At 40.0% G+C, this 23600-nt stretch overlaps 1 protein-coding gene across 4 annotated transcripts in view; it reads left to right on the top strand.

Annotated features, from left to right (window-relative positions):
* Positions 1-23600, top strand: part of grm5b (glutamate receptor, metabotropic 5b) — a 77698-nt gene that overhangs the window by 49863 nt on the left and 4235 nt on the right. For all 4 annotated transcript variants that reach the window (XM_037775941.1, XM_037775943.1, XM_037775940.1 and 1 more), the window contains 11 exons: positions 9541-9776; positions 10488-10609; positions 11290-11414; positions 11879-12047; positions 12421-12547; positions 16884-17001; positions 17400-17586; positions 18102-18260; positions 19443-19568; positions 20219-20401; positions 22242-22408. In XM_037775941.1, coding sequence (XP_037631869.1) covers positions 9541-9776; positions 10488-10609; positions 11290-11414; positions 11879-12047; positions 12421-12547; positions 16884-17001; positions 17400-17586; positions 18102-18260; positions 19443-19568; positions 20219-20401; positions 22242-22408 — 1719 coding nt within the window. The remainder of the gene's footprint in view (positions 1-9540; positions 9777-10487; positions 10610-11289; positions 11415-11878; positions 12048-12420; positions 12548-16883; positions 17002-17399; positions 17587-18101; positions 18261-19442; positions 19569-20218; positions 20402-22241; positions 22409-23600) is intronic.

Genomic DNA, 23600 nt, shown 5'->3' with positions numbered 1-23600 from the left:
TTTGGTTGAAATAGTCTGCTGCAGATTACTTTGTGTGCTGACACAAATTGACAGTTGTGGCTGTGTTGTCGTGCTTGGGGAGCCTTCAGCTACCTTGACTTAAATGTGGGCTTATATGAGCAGCAGCATTTTGAATGCATTACACAACCCAATTCACACAATCCTTTGGACAACATCTGTTTGTTTGTTTTTTGTTTGTTTTCTGGGTTTGAATTTTGACAGCAGAGCTCGTGCATGTAAATAAACAGCTGTTGTGCTGCCGAGCTGTTGTTGTAAATGTACAGCTGTTGTGCACTTAAGTTTTGAATGTTCACAGACATGCAGAGTAGCTTACTTTTTTATCTTTCATTTTTGCCACTCTGTCAGATTGTAACCATCTGTGTTTTCTTTCCCCACTTGTGTTGTCTGTCTAGCTAATTAATGTTGTCAGGTTTGGTTGGTGGACTGCTGGCGTGTGTGTGTGTGCGTGTGCAGTATGTATGGTTGTACGCAGCAGATGCTCATCTAGAATCTCTGCCAGGTTGCCATGGCAGCTAGAGAGTGGGTGGGTTGGGGTCGGGTCAGGTGGCATGATATTATTGAACTCAGACATTAATTACTAAAGTGACCTATTGGCAACACAGCTTCAGATCAGATTCAAATATTTTGCCAAAACAAAATCTGTGACCATATTTTCCCGACCTAAACCGATCTCACTACAGCGATTACAGAACAATCCAAATTTTTATCCTCCTGATATAACAAAAACAAAACAAAATTGAAATGCATGCCTCCACTCTCTCATCAAACGTGTGTCAAAGGGAAACAATAACACAAATGAACATTCACTTTAAGCTGTGGCTCTTCAAACACTGCGGTTCATTCACTGATCAAATATTAACAACTCACTTTAATTCAGATGAAATGCTCTACAGGAATGGCCTTGTTTAGCTGTACGGATGTGATGATACACTCGGCTCTTGATTTGGTTCTATTTACAAAACACAGCTCACGCTTTGATACAGTCACAACACTTTTAACTGGACCTTTACCATATTCACATTTTAGTCTTCAATGATCACAGTGGAAAATTCCTTATTTACTTACTACACTGTTTTCAGTTTTTTTTTCTTATTCTTATTCTTATTATGATCTCTCTTAAAGGACCAGTGTGTAACATTTAGGGGGATGTATTGGCAGAAATGGAATATAGTATTAATAGGTATGTTTTCTTGAGTGAATAATCATCTGACAATAAGAATTGTTTGTTTTTTGTTATCTTAGAATGAGCCATTTATGTTAACATAGGGAGCTTGTCCTCTTCACGGAGCCGACCGCAATGCTTCTACAGTAGCCCAGAACGGACAAAACAAACACTGTGTTAACTTTTCCTGCTTGGGCCGGGGTCGGTAATGCTACTCGCTCCGGAGTTAACACCCACTCAGCCACTGGGAAACTGCAACTTCCACTGTTCATTCACTTGATATTCTCAAAGCTTAACTAACTCTGTCTTCTGCTCCATTACACCATCACACACACATTCGCCGCCACTCTCTCTCTCTCTCTTGCTTCACCACTCACTTCCCACGAACGCGCACTGGGTCTGCTATTCTCCAAAATGACCTACGCTACTCTTACAACAACCGGCACTTTGCGTTTTCACGTCGGCCACCGTAGTTGTCCTACAGGAGAGATTGTAATCTGCAACCTCACCGCTAGATGTCGCCAGATCTTATACACTGGACCTTTAAATGAAAAACCAAATCACCTTGTCTTAGATGCAGATCCTTATCTTCATAAAACTAAAGATAAAAAAATAAAGAATAATAAAAAGATAAGAATGGCCTGATGGAGATAAGAAGAGGCTTATGAAGTTGGTCGGACTAACACTCTCCAAACACTCTAGTTTTCCACAAGAAGCAATTTCCAAAGCAAATATGTGTATGGTCAACATTTCTAGTCAGTTGCATTTTACAATGCACAGCAGTATTTAGATGCGGCATGAATGCAAGCCACTCAATGGAACAGACAAACAGGCAAATACAAGTAGATTTGCTCTAGATACAAGGAGCTGAAGCGAAGGCATGAATGGTTAAGTTAAAAATGTTACCAACTTGACTGAAAATTTGTAGTTCAAGTTGTATTGCTCCATTAATGTACAGAGACAAACGACAGAAAGGAGTCTGGAAGATGATTAGAGAAAATTGAATTCCTGGTAAATTTGGTAATCAGTCTGAGCTGTAACACACAGAGTTGCTGCTTGTCGTCACAGCAACTTATACTTTTAGTATTCCTGTAACCAAATCCCACTGGCCGACCTCTGCCGGAATTCAAAGAGTCAAAAACTTGTGGCTCGAGATGAATTCCGCAACCAAGAAAGAACCATGTGAAAATTAATAATCACTCGCAAATGAGTTCCAGTTTCTATTTATACTTTGAATGAGCAGAATGGAAAGCCAATTGCCCCAGGCCTCCGTATGTAGAATTGGTTTGTAAAAGTTCTGCTTAAGGTATTGCGTTGGCCTACAACACTGGCATACTGTACTATTATGCAAATAGCATTTCCAATATTGGTAGAGACAGGCCATCTAATGTTAATTGAATAGTGAATAGAAAAGTAAGAGTCTGTGTGTGTGTGTGTGAGCGAGGGTGCATGTGTGGGTGTGTGTGTATGCATATACTTAAAATCCAGCGTGCTCTAATGAGACACAAAGTACAGACAGCAGGTTGCGCGTGGGCTGGAAACCATGGCAACGGCCTCGGGCTCTTAGACATGTGGAGACGGAAAGAGAGAGAGAGAGATAAAGAGAAAACCAGGATGTCATTAAGAACAGTTATATTGATCAAGAATAGAGTGATTGATCAGCCTACTTATTGATGACCAGCACATAGACAACCGTTGTCTACATACACATAAATGCACACACACACACACACTCTTTACGCTCTCATCAATGTATACATTTACCCTGAAGATTTCTTCTAAAGCCCTCTTCTTGCAGCCACATCGCCCACGTTACATATAGTAAACTGTAAACATCTGTGTGTATTTTTATGTATGTTTGTTGCATTTGGTTCAAAGTCCATATAGCACACAAGACCCGATAGGCTGTAGTCTTTTGAATGGAGGGCAAAGAGTGCAAAGCTTTCTCAAATGCACAGCATGCAGAGGGCTCGCCAGTGCACCCTTGGTATTTTTGTGGTTAGAGGCTCGTAGCTTCAAATTGGGGTGAGACCGGGAGGAATTAATTATCATACATTATCAGTGGCTGTGTTAAGGGCTCTCATCCCCTTTAAAGATGTGTACCAGGATATTAATATAGATACTGAAAGACCTTCACTATGTTTTCCATCCATCACAAGTGGTTTGAGTTTGAAACACTCATTAACCGCGTGCAGTTACTGGAAATGTTTTTTTTTTTTGTGGTACATTTATTACAAAAGACCTATTTCGAGCACTGTGTTCAGCCTTGACACCAAGATTGCAGTTTGCTGTTTGAAAGACAGTAACATTCAACCCCTACTGTGCCTCAACCGCCTACTTTGACGCGAGTCAGGCGAGTCACCGACATACCAAACAGACGCAGGTGAAGACAGACCTCACTGTGTGTTTAAAAAAAGAGCACTTGCATGTAAGTTCTGTATGTCGTGTCATTTTCAGGCAAGTGAAAACTGTCCTGTAGCAGTGATCCTTGCTTTCATCCAGATATTCCGGAAAATTCAGTAATGAGGATTCAACCACAAAAAAAAGTCCCCACATTATTTTTTTTTACATTTTTATGATCATTTGTCCAATTAAGCACAAAAGTGCTTAGAAACCAACCGGAGACCACAGGCACAGTTATTGATTTACATGTTAAGAATAAAAAACATTTAAATTATAAAATGAATATGTGGGATTCAGATGAAAATGGATGGTTGCTATTTGTGTTTCAACTTGTTTTGGAGTTACTTTGCTAACTAGGGAATTATTAAAATCACATTTCCTATGCTTTTTGTGCTAGACAGAGAACAGAGCAAATATCATTTTCTGTGATTGTACTGGAGAGCTAACAAAACACATTACTTGCTGAAGGGGTAATTACAAATTTGGTTGTTTGGTGACACTGCATATTTTATCATCAGTGATAAGTGTCTTTATATATTTAATTCTAATATTTGATCATAGACCGTATGATTAAGTGGGAGTGAAGCCGTTTGGTGAGACAGTGAGAAGATGAACATGGTGAAGGTCACCGATTGGGTTCAAAACCTCTGCAGCACAAGCAGAGTTGCTTATTGGAATGAAGGAGAACTTTATAGAAATATTTAGACTTTCAGGTGGTGATTAATGCAGGTGTGGTTGGGTTTAAGTTGCCGGCGTTGCTTGTCATTTTGGCCTCTGAGGAGCTGCAGAAAAAGGCCCCAAAAGGATAATAAAAAAATAAAAAAATGCAGGGCGAGAGAGACATAACATACTCTTCATGTGTTTGAGTTATCATAGATGTGTCTTTGTATGGCAAGCCCTTTATTCAATCAGTAGCAGTAATGGCAATTGTAGATATCAACAACAATACAGCCGTAATGTAATTTTGACTTAAAGATATCTACAATTCATTTCTCACCAGTCATAATGTTAATTCTTGATATCAACAATTAATTTCTTACTAGTGGAAATGTTGATTGTAGATGTGTGTAGCTTAATTACAACTAGTCAACTTTTACTTCTATTCAAACTCGATTACCTATCTATCATAAAATTTTGATGTGTCATAATTCCAAGTCAACATATCCATAATGTCATTTTGACTAGTTGCAATTCTAATTAATCATATCTACAACTCAATTCTCACCAGTCAAAATGTTAATTATTGATATCAACAACTAAATTCTTACTACAGTATCGGTAATGTTCATTGTAGATATCTACAATTTCTTTTATAACTAATAATAATTGAATTTTAGATATCAAAAAGGCAATTTCCACTTGTCAAAATGTCATTGTAGATACCTTAAATGATGTACGTACATATCTGAAATGAATATATGGTAATTTGGTCGGCATATCCGTAATGATTTGTTGATATGTCTGACATATCGGAAATGCAGATGTTGATATTTGAAATGGGATTTCCATTAGTCACGATCCTTTTTCAGCATGTGGAAATACAATTTTAGATATCTGTAATCGTTAACTTACCAGTGGAAAAGGAATTACTAATATCTATGACTAAATTAAAGGTATTTGTAAATCACATCTGACTGGTCCAAATGTAATTTCTACATGTGAAAATGTATTTGTAACATGTTAAATTGTTTTGCAGATATCTTAAATTAACATTTGAACTAGTTAAAATTACATTTTGACATGTCGAAATGTCCACTAGGGAAAATTAAATTGCTACTAGTCAGCCCTACTTATTAATGTTGAAGGGTTTTGTGTGCATAAGAAAGAAAATGAGAAGAACAGTAATAAAAGAGAGGAGGACATATTGGCAGACGGATGCAGTGGAATGTGACAGAGTTGGAGAACGGGGAAGAAGAGGAGGGAAGAAAAACAGAGCGAAGGGGCTCAGGGGAAAGCTGAAGGTGTTAATGAGAGGGGGTGAAAGAGACCGATGGGCAGAGAAAACTGTGGGACAGAAAAAAGAAGAAATCTATCAACAGGATGAGAAAGTGCTGATTAATGATCATCGATTTGTTTACTTCTGAATCTGTTTTCACGGCGTCACTGGTCAATCTCTTTGATTTTTGTCTTTATTTTGTCTCTTTTCTCACTTTCTTTCTTTTCTCACTCTTCCACCCACTGTCTCATAATGTCAATACAACATTGTGTTAAACACAGACTAGGAGCAAATACTCACATGAATACCCCAAAATCCTATTCATTCTTCCCTCAGGGGAGCTACTGATTGATCCGTTGTGCTGACATGTGCTGTGATGATAGCACTTTTTGGCTCTATAAGGGACAGCGTCCTCTGCATAATAACAGACCCAAAAACACTTTGAGCAGCAGCGTGGATCTCTAAAAGTTACAACGCTCAAAACTATTTCAAGCCTCGTTGATTTACGTTTTTCAACTGCAAGACTCATTTTACAGAGATATGGCTTTAAGTCATGGCAAAATATAATATAGAACAATATGTGTTATAAGAATCATCCAACCAGATAAATGAAAAGTAATGTACCAAATTCAACACTGTTATTGAAACGGTCATGAAAGCATCTACTGCCAGCTTGATAGTTTATTTCTAAGCAGCAGTACATAAGAGGAATACGTTTGTAGTAGCACTGTGACTTGCATTGATGTTGTTTCCTTGAAATGATGTTGCTCCGTGGAACCTGATAGAAAGTAAACCTGTGGTTACCAACCTTCTTCGCTGGTGACCCCTTAATATGGAGTGATATCTACTGGTGACCCATTGTGGCGGGTCATTAGGGGTGGGAATCACCAGAGGCACCACGATACTTAAGTCACGATACCATCTTATTGAAATTTTAAACATTTTTGCGATATTCTGAGTATTGCAATAAGATATATTGTGATTTATTACCTTTTTTAATACGATACAGTTTTCACTCTGTTCATTTCAGAGTTTTCTTGAGGTCAGAGGTCAAGAGACCCTTTGAAAATGGTCATGGCAGTTTTTCCTCGCCAAAATTTAGCCTTACTTTGGAGCGTTATTTTGCGTTCTTTCCGACAAGCTAACCTTTCGGATTGTTAAGAGGTTAACAGTTTATATAATAAAAGATTGATTCTCACGTCCATGTATTGATACAGTATTGCCATGCAAAATATCACGATACTAGGCTGTAACGATTTTTCCCCCCACCCTTATGGGTCATAGTTGCATACTGTATGTCTACAGGTTATCACCAAGTCAATTGATAAGGGATTGAGTCATTTTTAAAGGCCCAAACAAGTGAAATTTGCCAGTAATATATAATAAAAAAGGAAATATCAGAGGAATATCTGAAAAAATAAATATCATTTTGTGAAGCAGATGTTTTTTTTCTGCTTTCTATCCTGTTAACTGTCCCCTCAGATTTATCTTGTGGCCCCTTTAGGTGGCCCGACCACAAAGTTGGGAACCACTGACATAAACAATAACTGGTTACTCCAGGCTTTGTTTGGAGTTAATTTTTCATGCTACATTTAGTGTTTTCTGAGACATATTTCAAGTCCCTATAACCAAAACAAATCAGTAAACACACTTCTTAACAAGTCTGTGTCCACTAAAGTAGTTTTTTTTTTACTCATCTAACAAGTATTGGTGACAGAACCGCTTCTCAACCCTATCCCACCATACACATTTGACACCCTACACACACAAACACATCACATACTTGCACACATTTATTTGGGTGGTTACAGGCGTCGTCTGTCATGTTATGGATAGCCATCTAGAAATACTTCCACCGTGATTTATGGTCACTGCTTAGAGGCAGAGAGTGACAAGAAGAACGACAGAAAGAAAGAAGAAAAAGAGAGACAGTTAGAGAGTCACAAATGGTGGCAGACGGAGAAGGCAGTTTACACACACACACACACACACATACTGACAAACACTTTGGGTCTCCAATCAGAATGAGGCTGGAAGGCCTGCTGTAGGAGAAAATGAGTTTTGTTCTCTGGAGGCTCAGAGAGAGAGAGAGAGAGAGAGAGAGAGAGAGAGAGGGAAAGAAAGACCGAAAGAAATGAGAATTTTCCCCTGGAAGAGCTGAGGATCATTGTCCTGCTTGAGGCCATGTTGGCAGTAGTTGTGAAAGGAGGAGAGAAGATTTGTCATTCACATCCACTTCTCTCTTTCCTCTCTTTATCTCCCCCCCCCCCACACACACACACACTCACTGTGCCATCTGTGCTTCCTTGAGGAGCAGTAAACCCAAATCTGCCCCCCTCCCAAAAAATGCAAACTGCAGCGATATGTCTCTCCACAGTTTGTCAGTGTGTGCATTGTGAGGTAGTTATATTCATCTTGCTGGTGTCTGACGGGGCACGGCTGCTGAGCTGCAGCCAAAATACTCCATTTGACCTAGATCATCTCAGCACCCGGCTGGCGTATGGGTGTGAATGTGTGTCTGTGCGTAATGTTTATGCCTATTTGTCAGCGATACGATGAGTTTTGGACATCGCCCATAATGATGTAAGAGCTCCCTCCCTCATGTCCTCTCTGCTAATCACTGTTTGTGCCTCATTTCACTGTTTTTCTACCCGATTTGCTATTTCTGCTTCTCTTCTTCCCAGTCTTTCTGTTGCTCATTCTCTTTGTTTGTCCCATCCTCCGAGGAAACTGGAGCACTCACCAAGTAAATGTCTTCATCTGTGTGTGTGTGTGTGTGTGTGTGTGTGTGTGAGTGAGTGAAATAGGGTTTATTTGCTATGGTGACATATTGTTGCCCTTGCGCTTCACCTCTCAACCCCAAAATGTAATTTCATCCAGTAATAGGCATGTCAGCTGTTCACTGCACGCACACACACACACACACACACACACACACACACACACACACACACACACCCATACCTGTGTATTGTAATTCCAGCTCTATGAAGAAAGCTTAGCACTGTAATTGGCTCTAGAGGCTGACCCACTCATCTTTGCATCTTGGCACATTATGATTTTCATGTACTGTGCACGCTCAGCTAATCAGGTTGATTATTTCAACTACCAGTATTAAATCCTATAGGAGCTGGCCCTATAAAAGGTCCACACACAGCACACCTGCAATATTAAAGGCTCTCTCATGGAAACAGGGACTCTGAAAACAGTAATGGAGATGGCTACTGGAAGGCTTATTCAAGCCTCGTTATTTCAACCTTCAAAATCACAAATTGCTGGCGGTGGAAAGTAACTGAGTACATTTACTCAAGTACTGTTCTTAAGTACAAGTATGAGTTACTTGCACTTAAGTATTTACATTTTATGTTACTTTAAACCTTTACTCTACTCCATTTTGAAAGCAAATATTGTACTTTTCACTCCACTACCTTTATTTGACAGCTTTAGTTACTTGTATTATTGATGTATCAGCAGTATATAAAGTACTTAAATTGAGCTCCACTTTTACCAGCTACAACATTAAAGTGATGTATACATGCTAATTATAATTCAATAATATAATAGATATTATTCTGAAATGGGCCGTTCTGCATAAAGAGTACTTTTACTTTTGGTGCTTTTGGTGCAAATACTTTTGTATTTTTACTTAAGTAAGACTGTGAACGCAGGACTTTTACTTGTAATAGAGTATTTTTACACTGTAGTTTTGCTACTTTTACTTAAGTAAAAAGTCTTAATACTTCTTCCACCACTGCAGATTGTCCACATAGTTCCATCTCAGTCTTCTCCCAAAAATAGACGTCTGAAAAGCATAAAATGTCCAATTAAGTTCTGTATATGGCTTGTGTGCAGCATTATCAGCATACATATTTGGGAATGATCAAAAGCTGTCGCCACATATTCAGAGGAAACAATGCAAATATTGTTTTGATTGTGAAACAGTGGAGCAGGTATTTTCATTCTCACAGATAAATTGATGGAGTTTGCTAAACTTTTCTTTCCTTCTGTTTCTTTGTAGTGATGGATGGGCGGACCGGTATGATGTAACAGATGGCTATGTTAGGGAAGCGGCGGGTGGTATTACCATCAAGCTCCAGTCGGCCGATGTAAAATGGTTTGATGAGTACTACCTTAAGCTTCGTCCTGAAAACAACCTCAGGAACCCGTGGTTTCCAGAGTTCTGGCAGCATCGTTTCCACTGTCGACTTAAAGGTCACCCACAGGAGAACAGCAAATATAACCACACCTGTGGCAGTGAGTATAAACATACAATTGTGATGAGACCTGAAATTTACTTCTTGAACACCTGTAGCAGTGAATATAGACAACGCAGGGTTTCTGAGTTGTACAGCTGTATTGTACTTCTGCTTTGACCACGACCATCTGGGGTGCAGAGAAACAGAGAGGCTGCATTGTTTTGGTTCAGGCTACAGTAATAATCTGCATTTTTATTATTGACAGATTTAATAATGGCCACTATTAATGCAAATTACATACAAACAGACTGGCTGAACACACGCACCTACACACACGCCATACGGATACTCACAGCTTTCCGGTTCATCTGGAGATGTCCCTTGTGGCTGAGTGCATCCTCCCTTTATTTCTTTGTATTCATCCCCCCCTCCATCTTTCTCTCTCTGTTTCAATCCCTCCATTCAAAGGCAAAACGGTGTGTGAGAGCTGCATCAAAGGGAGTCATGTCTCATGTATTCTAATGAAATGGGACGTGAAATACAAATGAACAGGACACAGAAATGAGATGTGGAGGTGGGAAGTGGCCGATGAGAAGAAATGAGAGGAAAGAGAGTGGTCTTTGATGTCAGGGGGAAAAAAACACACTGTTTCATAAAACTAGAAGAGAAATTAAGAGTTTCTCTGATATACCTGCCTTTCTCTTTCCATCCTTCTCCCTCCCCCCCCCCCCCCCCCCCCCCCCCCGACACTACCCACTCACTTCTGCAGAGCGAGACTCGCTACGGCAGCAGTACGCACAGGACACTAAGATGGGGTTTGTCATTAATGCCATCTACTCGATGGCATATGGCCTGCATAACATGCAACGGGCACTCTGCCCAGGCTATCAGGTACGTACTGCTCTAATGGATGAATGGAGGGACAGACTAGGACAAAGCAAGGAGAGACAGGAGGGAGATGACGGGGTGGAGAGGGGGAATGGTGGGACAAGGTACCAGCTGGGTATTGCTGCTATATTAAACTTGACCTTGTTTCATTAGTGGCCATTTTTGACTTACTGTCACACTACATACATTTTACTGGGAGAGTGCAAGATGGGAACCTGGATGATTACATTACAATACAAACATTACTTATTAATTATGTGCCGATTTAGATAGAAAGGTACAACACTGAGACATGTTTAGTTTAGTTTTAGAAGTAAATACATCAGTGCTGCTTAAATTTTACAGATTTCGGCTCATATTATTTGTAAGGTTGTGGGAATTACTTCAGATTTCATCATTCGAATACTGAGTTGGACGTTGTTTACCATGGCAACTGTCAAAGCTTCTAAGCTTGGGGTCAGCCTTAGCAATAATTATATTTTTAATATACTTAACTATAATTAGGCTGAGTTTTTAACTAAAGGAATACATTATTTTTACTGTTGCATTCAGTTCTTTGAATTGTATCAACGTAGATGGCCATTGACCACCATTTCCAAAGTTACTTACATGAATCACTGTTTGTTAAGCTGAGTGTCAGGACATTTCTGTTGGATATGACATGATTGTTCATGTATTTTAAGGGCCTGTGTGATGCCATGAGACCTATAGATGGTGCTACACTGCTGGACTTCTTGATGAAAACCAACTTTACAGGCGTGTCAGGGGAGGGAATCTTATTTGATGTGAACGGAGACTCACCTGGCAGGTACGCAGCACTGTAACCCAACAAAGCTGTCATGGATTTCTTTTTTGTGCAGCCTTTTGGCTTGGTCGTATGTGAGTGTTAATTAATGTGTTGGATGTACTGTTTACTCTATGTAGGGCTGCAACTAACGATTATTTTCATTATCGATTAATCTACCAATTATTTTCTAGATTAATCGTTTGATCAATAACATGTCAGAAAATACTGAAAAATGTCCATCCCAGTTTATCAGAGTCCAATTTTATCAGTCCAAAACCCAATTATATTCAGTTTAATGTGATATAAAACATGGAAAAGCAGGAAATTCCCATTTTTTTTGAGAGACTGAAAACAGCATTGTCTGTCATTTTTGCATGAAAAATTACTTTAACGATTAATCAGTGATCACAATAGTTAGCGATTATTTTTTCTGTCGATCAACAAATCGTTAAAGCTCTAACTGTATGTGCACCTTTCATCCACAGGTATGAAATAATGAACTTCAAAAAGATGGGGAAGGACTACTACGACTATATTAACATTGGCAGCTGGGACAACAGAGGCTTGAGGATAGATGATGATGAAATCTGGCTTAGCAAAGACGGCGTGATCAAGTCAGTCTGCAGTGAACCCTGTGACAAAGGACAAATTAAGGTATGATGACTCATACAGATAAATTGTCCGGTTACTGTACACAGGGCATTTAATTCAAGTATTTACTTTGCAGTTAGTAAATGTTAAAAAGGTCATTAGAGGCAATATTGTGAATGTAGCACCCTACCGTTGAGTGTTGACCCTACATGACACATTTTCATATGTGGAATAGATTATACATATTTATTGCTACCTCTTCTAAATGAATTAAATGTCTTAGAAGGTCAGTTAAACTCTGAGCAAGATGGGTGCTGAGTATTAGTGGAATAAAAGGCTCCACTTAATACCGTGGCTGGTGCACACAATGAGTTGCAAGCATATACTACACGAAGGTATAAGTACACACAGACATTGTACATCCCGTCCCTACCAGGTGATCCGTAAAGGTGAGGTGAGCTGCTGCTGGACGTGCACGCCCTGTAAAGAAAACGAGTTTGTATTCGACGAGTACACCTGCCGAGGCTGTGAACTGGGCTCCTGGCCTACAGATGACCTCACAGGTCAGTCTCTCTATGTTTATGTATGTGTTTGCATGTTTATTTATGACATGTAAGTGCAAATCTCAGAGACAGAAGAAGAAGCTTGAATAATTCTGCACAAAGGAATAAGCACAAGGAAGCGACAGTATTTGCTTGTGCTCCTGCATGAAAATCCGTGAATATCAATGCAGTAGTAGTGATGCAACGCGAAGGAAACCGTGCAGGTAAAGGGTGTTTAGTAGAATGACATAGTTGTGTTATCCCTGATACAGCATGCCATTACAGCATATTATTATACAGTAAGTCCTGCACCGGTTACATTACAGAGAGAAACTCTCCTCCTCTCCTCCCCTCCCCTCCACTCCCTCTCTCTCATCCCCTTTAATTTGTTACCAACATGGTCACCAGTGTTTTAATTATTCTGCATCAAGAGCAGCTTTCAATGCAAATGCACTTCAGTTGCAATGAAAATGTATTTCCCCTCCAATGCGTTCGAAGCGGTTGAATATTGCCTTGTTATGCTTTCAGCTGCTCATTATACCGCTTGCGAGCTCCTCAGCAAGCTCAATGATTAAAACATGAATCGAGCCCTGCTGAAAATTCAGATTGAGCCTCGCTGCCAGAGAGAAGAGCATCCTTAAACTAAAACAGGCAGCAAACGGGTGAGAAAAAATGACAAAGAGGAAGTTGACAGTGAAAAAAGAGGGATATAAACAATTGAAAGAGTGATCGGGGGTTACCAGTGTATCACTTTGTGTGTGTTTCCCCGTGCATGTCCATGTGTGTGAGTACGTGTACGCGACTCATTTCATCAACAATAAGTGCTGCGTGTTCCCCAGCGGGGTTATATGGAACAGTAATAATGAGGTGTAAACAAACTGCTTGCCCTGTTCCTCCAGCAGACATTTTGATCTCTCTCCCTCAGGCCAAAGGAAAAGAGAGAGAGAGAGATGAAGAGAGGAGAGATAAAGAGGCAGAGCGATAGAGGAGATAGAGAAAGGTCTCAGCTGGCAGGGACTGAGGTGCAGTGGGTGTGAAACCACAGGAAAAAAGCAATAAGAGAGTTTCGGCGACAGCAATAGAGCAAAAACAAGCAAAAGAGAGAGAAAAGTGACTTAGAAATATAAAGAGAAGGAAAAAGTGAGTCTGAAAGAGAGAGAGAGAGATGGAGATGAATAGAGACTCTGACAGAAGCAGCAGCCAGGGAGAGTGAAAGGAGCAGAAAAAGGGAGGATTAGCTTTGGGATTTGAGCCTCTCCACTGATCAGTAAAGTTCTACAGTTTGAGTCTGAGCGTGTTTGAAGGAGTTTGGCTCAAAACTTTATATTGACTGAACCCTCCAATCGCCCCCCCCTCGCCTTAATGCACTAGTTTGGCTTAGGGTAAAAAAACAACACGATTTCCTGCAGGTTCCGTGAAACTAATTAAGTATTGAAATACCAACGTATCCGATGCTTTTTCGACTGCTCTGAGAAAAACCCACGAGGAAAAAACACTGATCTGGGATTTTCGGCCCCAACATCTGTGAGCAGGATTAATTGGAGCTAAATTCTCAGCAAGTGCTTTAGTTTCCTCCCACCTTACATTTTCACGGGTGGGTGGTCCTCACCCCTCATTGTTAGGCAGGACAGTTACTGTCTCTTAAAGAGGGCCTATGCTTAAGTAGTAAAAAAGCACCACCTCCATGATGTTGAACAGTTACATTTACATACAAGTAATAACTAAAGTGAGAAAAAAAAAGAGATTCAGAAATGTGATTTTGTTGTGAAGCTGTTCCATCTCAACATATTTATGTATGGTTTAGGTTATGTCTTTAAATTTAATTATTGTACGGATTATTCTGTTTTACACACGCTGGATGATGTTCAATACCTCACACTGTTTTAGATTATGATTTACATCGATTTTATCCAGTTTTAACTAGGACAGCACTCCAATTTAACTTTAATATTGCCACACGAACACATGAACTCTTCTTCAGCGTGTATTCTGGCAATTTCACTTTCATCAACATACACAGGTGGGGTGAATTATAGGTGACTGAAACCAGCACAATAAATACATCCCAACATATGGAGCCACCACCTTCCTATACACAGAGTCACATGATGTAGAACAGTCATTCCCAAAGACCGGGTCGGGACCCACATGTGGGTTGCAGGAGATTATATTAGAGCCGCAAAAAAAATGTAGTCTTCTTTTCAAGATTTATATCTGCAGTACACAGCCACATGAGGGAGCCTAAATGTTCGTATTGTTCTGATAATTGTAGCTTACTTATAACATTGAATGTACCATGAAAGGCTGGCGTACATTCTGCTCGTTTTACTGATGAGATGAAAAGAACGAGAGCCTGTTAACTCCGCCTAAATGCATTTATTTAGTCTCTTTTATAAATGATTTAACATGTGTATATGTTTTAAATAACACATGCATAAAACAAAGTTGCGATTTATCGAACGTATATCTCTTTGAAATGGCTGGTTTACCTCTTCAAAGATAATATGAGGTAATGCGGAAATAGCAGTAGAAATGGTCAGGAACTTTTATTTATGCACAAATTCACTCTTCTCGCAATTTATAGATAAGGCATGTTATGAATTGGGTCACAATGGTTTGTCATTTTTTTCAAAAAGTGGGTCCCCAGAAAAAAAGATGTGGGAAACATTGAGGTAGAAAAAGTACCCAAGTAGTGTAGTTTACTCAAGCTGTGGGTATGACTATTAGAGTGCTTAGATACCGATAATTTATCATCATGATTACAAATAGAACACTTCACAGATCCTGGTTTTTACTCTTGTTTTTTTTCCCCAGCAAATTACAAATTACATGGCCATTTTAACAGATAGACCACAAATCCCTGTTGAGATGTAATTATTACGCTGGTTGCAGTCACTTTAATTAACCCCACTGTGTATATTGATTGTGACATTGCCTGAATACACGCTGAAGAAGGGCGTCTTGCCCGAAACGTCTGTGTGGCAGTATTAAAAAGTCAAATTGGAGTGCTGTCCCAGTAGTCTTCATCATCTTCATTAAGGGTCCAGCACCCAGTCTTCGAGGTCTAATCGTGAGTTGAGCGCGTTTTGTCTTAATTTTTTATCCAGTTTTAACTGAAATGGCTTTTCAGTGATGTAAGCCTGCAAGTTAGCCAAAGCAGAGAGCTTCCGCCTGACTTGTTTTTTTGTCTGTTTGTTTCCATCCCCTTGGCTCACCCGCCATTAGGCTGCTGTTTACGCCCCTAGACCGAACCACTTCACTGATTTGATAGACTTTATTGATCGTGTTAAAGACAAAGTCATTAAATTACTTAAGGCTTTTTTAATGACTCTTCCTCTCTCTGTGCGATCTGCAGTATTGTACGAACAGGTGTGTGTGTGTGTGTGTGTGTGTGTGTGCATGCATGGTGTGTATGTTTGTGCGTGTCTATGAGAGAGAGAGAGAAACGTTGAGAAGGAAAGAGAGAGCGAGTAAGTGAAGATGTATAGGGACAGAAAGTTTTAGAGTCTACGTGCGTTCCTGCTGCTACAGCATGTCTAGACCAACCAGCCAGATAATTTCAGCAAGCGTTAAGACGGTTCATAATTAGAACTGTCCCTTTAATTAATGACACTTTATCTCTTTGCCTAGGAGGAAGACAGAGATGGAGGGAGGGAGAGAATTATGGAGAAATGTGGGGGGGATGAGGATAAAGAGAGATAAGGAAGATATTAGGGGGGAAAGAGAGGTACAGAGTGATGGATGAGGCATTAAGAGAGAAAAAGAGTGACAGGAAACCGATAACAGATTGAATGATGAGAAGAAGGGGAGAAATAGAGACACAGATGGGGGGATAAGAAAGAAAGTGTGGACAACAGATAATTATGTATTGCAAGGTCAAAAGATGTAAGAAGAAAGACAGAAAGACAGATGTGAGGGGTAAAGTTTGCTTCGACAGCAACGGTGAATAATGAAGGAGGCATGCTGAACAATGGCCTCAATATCCGTGTTTTGATAATGGATTGATTACAGATTGATGGTAACTAAATACTCACATGTTCACTAATTGCTAGTGAGTTTAACAAGCTTGTACGCAAGATGCAGGCTTTGGCTAGAGGTAATTGTTGAGACTTTCCCACCTGGACACCTGTGGGTCCAGCATGCTGTCTTGAACCTTGACCCGTGCAGGTTGTCGCTCAAGGCTTGATGTAAAGGGTATAAGAGAAACAAAAGGAAAACTAAAGGCAGAGAAGGTAAAGAATAAAGATAAACATATAATTAAATGTTTGGCAAATGTATGGCAGTCTTACCTAAAGCTCACTCTTCACACACATCAAATAAAAGTCTTTAATTAATAAAAAAATACTTCCACCTGCAGGCTGTGACCCAATCCCAGTGGAGTACCTGCGCTGGGGAGACCCTGAACCCATTGCTGCTGTGGTCTTTGCCTGCCTCGGTCTAATGTTCACGTTCTTTGTTACTGCAGTCTTCATCAGGTAATGAACCTCTCATCTATCTCAGAAAATATGTGTGAACTGAGAAGAAGAACAATGTAAACAGTGCTAGACTAGATTTGCTGCATGATATTTACCCAAAATAATCACAAGGTTAACAGTATCTCAAATGTTTGGATTTTCTAGTTATGGTAATAACCCTGTTGTTCCACGATAAAGATTTGTGTGGTGAAAAATTTGGGGTAAATAATTTTTCCAAAATGTTACACTAGTCAGAGATACACACTGTACATACCCACTTTGTGCTTTCTACTCTTTTTTTAATCACTGCTTTCCTGAATGTGTGTTTAAATTCTTTGCATGTATACTGTATTTCTCCATATCTGTATGTCTTCGCTTACATGTTTCTGCACATAATTGTTGTGTCTGAATGTGTTCAGGTTCCGGGACACCCCAGTAGTGAAATCGTCCAGTAGGGAGCTGTGCTACATAATACTGGCAGGGATCTGCCTGGGGTACCTGTGTACCTTCAGCCTCATAACCAAACCCTACGTCGTCCACTGCTACCTCCAGCGACTGGGAATAGGCCTGTCACCTGCCATGAGCTACTCGGCGCTTGTCACTAAGGTAAGGATTGAATTAGAGATTCGTGAAATGTAGGGCGCAGCAGTTGTGAGAGGTGTGGGGCTAAAGGAGTTACCTCCAAAGACTTTGTATATCCCTGTCATTAGATCTATGCTATAACCACAGAAAAGCTTCAGATCCAAGAGAATCGACAGCAGGGATACATCTGTGGATGGAAGCAGAACTGTGGACCTAATCAGAAAGAAACAGGGGAAAAAAACAGGGGCCATAGTCCTCTGATAGTGCAGAGTGTTATAGCTTTCCTTCCTTAAGAGCGAGGGGATATGGGCACCATAACAGAAGAAGCAGGGCACAGGTCTTTCCTTGTCCCATGGGGTTTTGGGACTGAGGCTCGGGGAAAAGGGAGGTACTATAGGATTCTCTCTGATATGTCTGCAGAAGGACAGTGGAAGCAGTGTAAAAATACAGCAAGCAGATGGACATAATATAGATACAGTAATGTTCAGTATACATTTTATTAAAAAGGTCCTGATGGTGTTTTGCGATCTGACCCCTAGACGAACCGCATCGCTCGGATCCTAGCAGGCAGCAAGAAGAAGATCTGTACAAAGAAACCTCGCTTCATGTCTGCCTGCGCTCAGCTCATCATTGCCTTCCTCCTCATACTGCTGCAGCTGGGAATCATCGTGGCTCTCTTCCTCATGGAGCCACCTGCGGTAAGCTGTGCGTGCGTGCGTGCGTGTGCGTGTGTGTGTGTGTGTGTGTCCGTCAGTGTTTCATTGTGAGTGGGAGAGTGGCTCATTGAAAGACTTAACACAGGGCTCGGTGATTAATCAAATTTTTTTTTCAATTACAATTTTGGCAAGATAATTGAGCTAAAACGAATATTGTGCCACATTCTGTTTCACAATGATGCTCTCGTTTTGTCTTGTTATAAATCCCGCCTGTTTTTGCTGTTACTGACTGGAATACGTCAAATATAATTCACCAAATGTTGAATATATGTTGAGTCGTTTTCAGTAGGTTGTGGCAGTGAACTACGGCATATTTGATCTAATTATTAATCTAATTTATTTTGATATTATATTATTTTATTTATTGAAATTTATGTTAAGTAGTTTTATTTTGATCTAATCTATTTTTATATATTATTTTATATTTTATTTATTAATATATGTGTTTATATATTTATATATGTGTATATATTTGTGTGTTGTATATATGTATATATATATATATATATATATATATATATATATATACACATATACATCCATTTATTATTTTTCTCTCGTTTTTTACATTTATTTTTTATTTGTTCTCAGTTGAATTATATTTAAAGTTCAAGAAAATCCACTGTTAAAAAGACAATTAATGAAAGAAGTTTAAGAAATGCATGATGTTTCCAAAGTCAATGAGTTATTGTGTTGAATAATCATCATCTCAATATTGACAAAAATAATCGTGATTATGATTTTTGCCATAATCGAGCAGCCTTTGGTTAAGAGACAAATTAGAGAGAGAAACATAAAGAAGAATCAAGAGCAGTAGAAGCTACCTCATACCTTTTCCATCAGTCTGTTTCTATTACATCACTAATGGTTTTAAGACCTTTTGACCCACAGCATTAGCAGATCAACAGGTATCATCAGACTGTCAGAATCTCATCTAAAGCATTTTTGTTGTCTGTGTCCAAAACAGTTTAAAAAGTCCTGCTCTGGCATTTTATAAATTCTTTGCCAGCAGACTTAAAATGTTCGATATCTCAAGTTGGCAGTATAATGAATGGAAATGTTAGTTTGTTAAATTCTACTGCTTCTCCAATCTATTTTAATGCCATTCTTGTCAAATGTTTGCAAACATCATTCACCAACACGTTTCCTCCTACGTCTCTACAGGTGATCCATGACTACCCCAGCATCCGCCAGGTCAACCTCATTTGCAACACCAATAACCTGGGCGTGGTCACCCCGCTGGGATACAATGGCCTGCTCATCCTCAGCTGCACCTTCTATGCCTTCAAGGTACAAGTTGAAGTGTTTGTAACTATTGATTGATTTTAATGACAATATCAAAATGAAAGTCATAAAAGCATCAGTCACATGTTCTTATTTGTAGGAACATACATAACATATTACATTTCCAATATGTTCAGTATGTGTCTTACTTCAAGCTGCTATGTATGAGAAAAAGTCATACAGACATGGCGTGAAAAGCAATGATTGAACCACTGTTTGTGTTTGGTGCTCTACTACTTTCAACAGCAGTAAATGAAATTCTGTTGGACCAAACGCATTATAAAGTCAGTATTTGATTATCGGTGGCCTGCAGCCATCCATTTCCTGCAGAGTGTGAGAGCAGAATGGTAAAAGGAGACAAAAACTGAAATACACTTCACGTCAAGCAAATAAATTGACTGTTTATGAACACAGCAGCAGAGAAAACCAATACAACTCACTTGCACATAATGGTGAGGTTAGCATCAGATTTATAATGGTAATGTGTAGCAGCATGTATTCTGGTTGTAAAGGCCTGTAATCAAAAGCTAACAGTGTCTTTCTTTGTTTTATTTTCCTAATTTAAGGCAGAATCTACAGAACGATTCAACAACAATAAAGAAATGTACGAATATTTGCTTATACTTTCTCTCTGACTTTCTATCTCTCTCTCCAAGACTCGCAACGTCCCAGCTAATTTCAACGAGGCTAAGTACATTGCCTTTACCATGTACACCACCTGTATTATCTGGCTGGCCTTCGTACCCATCTACTTTGGCTCCAACTACAAAATTATCACCATGTGCTTCAGCGTCAGCCTCAGTGCCACTGTGGCACTGTGCTGCATGTTCGTACCCAAGGTAAGGCGGAAACTAAAATCCACAGTTTCTTCATCTCACTCATTCACTGCTTTGATCTAGATCTTCATTTCCAGTCTCCTTAAACATTAAGTTTCTGCTTTAAGCCTCAGAAAATGTCTGAATGGTTTTGAAGTGTCCAAACTTCGAACATACTCTGGTTGTAATCATTCTAAATCAGTCCACAAGGTGTATTAAACTGTAGGTAACCCTAGCAACAGTAATGATACTTAATGCTACATTACTAGTTAAACGGATAGTTCAGGTGTTTTCAAGTGGGATTGTATGAGGTACTTAAACATAGTCAGTGTAGTAGATGACGGTCGGCACGCCCCCAGTTTGGATGCACTGCTGTTGACAGGCCGGCAAAATTTATTTTAGCCACCTAAAAGAAAGGCCCATCTAAAAAGATCAATATCAGTTTAAGTGTACGATATATTTTGAATATTTTCACCCGTTTACCTTGCCGTGAGACAACTTTACAGTCCATGTTTCAGACGGGGAACTGAAGGCCGTTATCTATGCTCTCGCCAAAGCAACCAGACTCCATTGGAAACAAAACCTGTAATGTTACCTCGCAGAACACGGGAGTTGCTGGTCTACCGTTGCCTCAATCGATCGGAACACTCCCGTGTTTTGCGAGGTAAAATAACTGTTTTAATCGATGGTGTCTGGTGGCTTTACGAGAGCATAAATGGATACAGTGGTTTCAGTTCACCGTCGGAATGAGCTGTCTCTCTAAATATAGCGTACACTCAAACTGATATTGATGTTTTTAGGTGGCTAAAATATGTTCCTCTGCTGGCTCTCTCCAAGCTGGGGTCGTGCCGACCGTCATTCACTGTAGGTAATACACTGACTTTGGATGAGTACTTCATTCAACCCCATTTCAAAACACCCAAACTATCCCTTTACCTCTCACTGTTGAAACAGACTTAACAATATGTTAAACTCACCACAATCTTTTGCATACCCAAGTTATGACCTCAATAATACACCCTGACATATTCTGATGTAGAAAATCTTGGACTCAGGAGAGTAATCACCACGATGGGTTAATTTTCATGTCAGGACACCTTGTTGAGTATTTAAGTCAATCTGTATTATTTGTATAAGAGCAGTTCGGTCCCATTATATGAATATGTATGTCCCCCTTCCAGAACCACAAAAGAATAACTTGTTTTTCTTTGCAAACATTTACTTTTTCATACTCATCCTGCCACAGGTCCTCATGTTGTGCATGCAGTACACTATAATTTGGCTTGGTGTGTGAATGCAGTACTTAAATGTGGTGATAAAGCACCCCAAAGTATTTGTTTCTTATCGACAGTCTGACAGTCATTAAAGTGGTAATGCACGGGCAGCACTCCCAGTAAACACCATGTCATTGAAAGTGAGTGTTCAACTTAAGTTTTTGAATAAATGATTAGAAACTTGTCTGCACTGAAGTGAAACGGCTAATTTAGAATACTATCACGTATCATGCTTTCTCCCACTTCAACAGTAATAGCTAGATATTCCTGTGCAGCTTCAAGGAGACCGTTTGTGCTTTAACAACAGCAGAACTACAATCAATAAATACAAATTGCTGCTGCTTCTTTTGAGAATTGTCTTTTTGTTAGAGTTTTACTTTAAAAAGGTGAGTCATGACAGTCTCCATCACTCCTCTAAAAAGAGCATTTTATTAAAAGGCAAGTTTTGTGAACACAAATTATTTCACAAAACAGATGCAGTGATGTAGGCGTCTGTTCTTTCTATACATTATTAATTTGAGTCGTCGACTTTTTTTTAGTACTGTTTTGCAACATTTAATTAACACAAATCATGTTTTATTTCATAACAGGTGTACATCATTCTAGCCAAACCAGAGCGTAACGTGCGCAGTGCCTTTACCACTAGCACAGTGGTGCGCATGCACGTGGGCGACGGCAAATCGTCCTCAGCCGCCAGCCGTTCTTCTAGTCTGGTTAACCTGTGGAAACGCAGAGGCTCTACCGGAGAGACACTCAGGTATGCGTGTGTGTGTGTGTGTGTGTGTGTGTGTGTGTGTGTGTGTGTGTGTACATTAGAGGCTCGTTGGCCAGGTTAATGCCAGGTTTCTCCTCAGTTGCCGTCCAAGGCACCATTTCTGTAATGGCCCCACTCAGAGACTCTTTATGGTGTGTGTGTGTTGGATCTCTCTGAGAGATTGATTCCCTGAACTCCCCTGAGTCTGCTTGACTGTTCTTCTGACCCTAACATGAACTGCAGACAATTGCCTAATGGAGACATGGCAAAGAAGGAGAGAAAGTGAGCTGAGGAAAGGGAGGGTAAGGAGAAAATTGGAAAGAGAAATCTGAATGGACAGAGAGATGAAAGAGTGATGGTAAAGAAAGAGAAGAAAACGCTAAAGGGAAAAGGAGAGAGACATAATAGCTTTCACACCCAGCTTAAGGCCATCCACAAGCCATCTACTGTGACGGGGAACCGATCAAAGGACACAAAGGGAGTGACGCACAGCCACTTGCCCAGAATGAAAAGGGAGGAAAAAGACAAGAACACATTTTCGTTTGTCAGCACGTTACTCCAGCTCAACCCCGCACGGCAAGCGAGATTTCAATCACGCTCTTATGTCAGGAGTGCTTCCATCTTGGTTGCTTTTATTCCTCTCTTCCCCTCTCTTCCATCTCTTTTGGTCCTATCTTCCCCTGTGGGTGGTGGTAATTGGCAGGGCTGTCTATCTCCTCAGTGCAGGGCTGGAAGCTGTTGCCTTTGAGATGCTGTCATTGTGTAGACTGAACAGACACAGACAGACATGAAACCAGCAGACCAGGGGGGGAGAAGAAGAATATTTAAAAAAGAATATATGACTGATGTTTCCACCAAATGTTTGAACTACTGAAGAGTGCATAGTTTACCTTCACTAGACATTAAAATCAGCCTGGATGTGATATCTGTAAGATATGGTCAATCACGCACTCCTTTAGTGTGTGCAACATGTGTTTCTGCCAGTAGCAGGTCTGGCCTACGTTGCTCTAAAGCCTTCTGTCAGAGACTCTTCCTATGGGATCAAATGAGTAGATCACAGCATTGTGTGTGTGTAGGTCGACATGTGCAGCATATGGATGTGTGTGCGTGAGTCTACGTACTGTATGTGTGAGTGTCCCCAGGGTGATTTGAGTTCCTTTCACCCCCAGCCACGGTGGTGTGAGGTTTAATCAGA

Source organism: Sebastes umbrosus, chromosome 7 (assembly GCF_015220745.1).
Source record: "Sebastes umbrosus isolate fSebUmb1 chromosome 7, fSebUmb1.pri, whole genome shotgun sequence".
In the NCBI taxonomy this organism is placed as follows: Eukaryota; Metazoa; Chordata; class Actinopteri; order Perciformes; family Sebastidae; genus Sebastes; species Sebastes umbrosus.
Note: the sequence above shows the minus strand (reverse complement) of the source record. Positions and strands in the feature narration are given on the sequence as shown.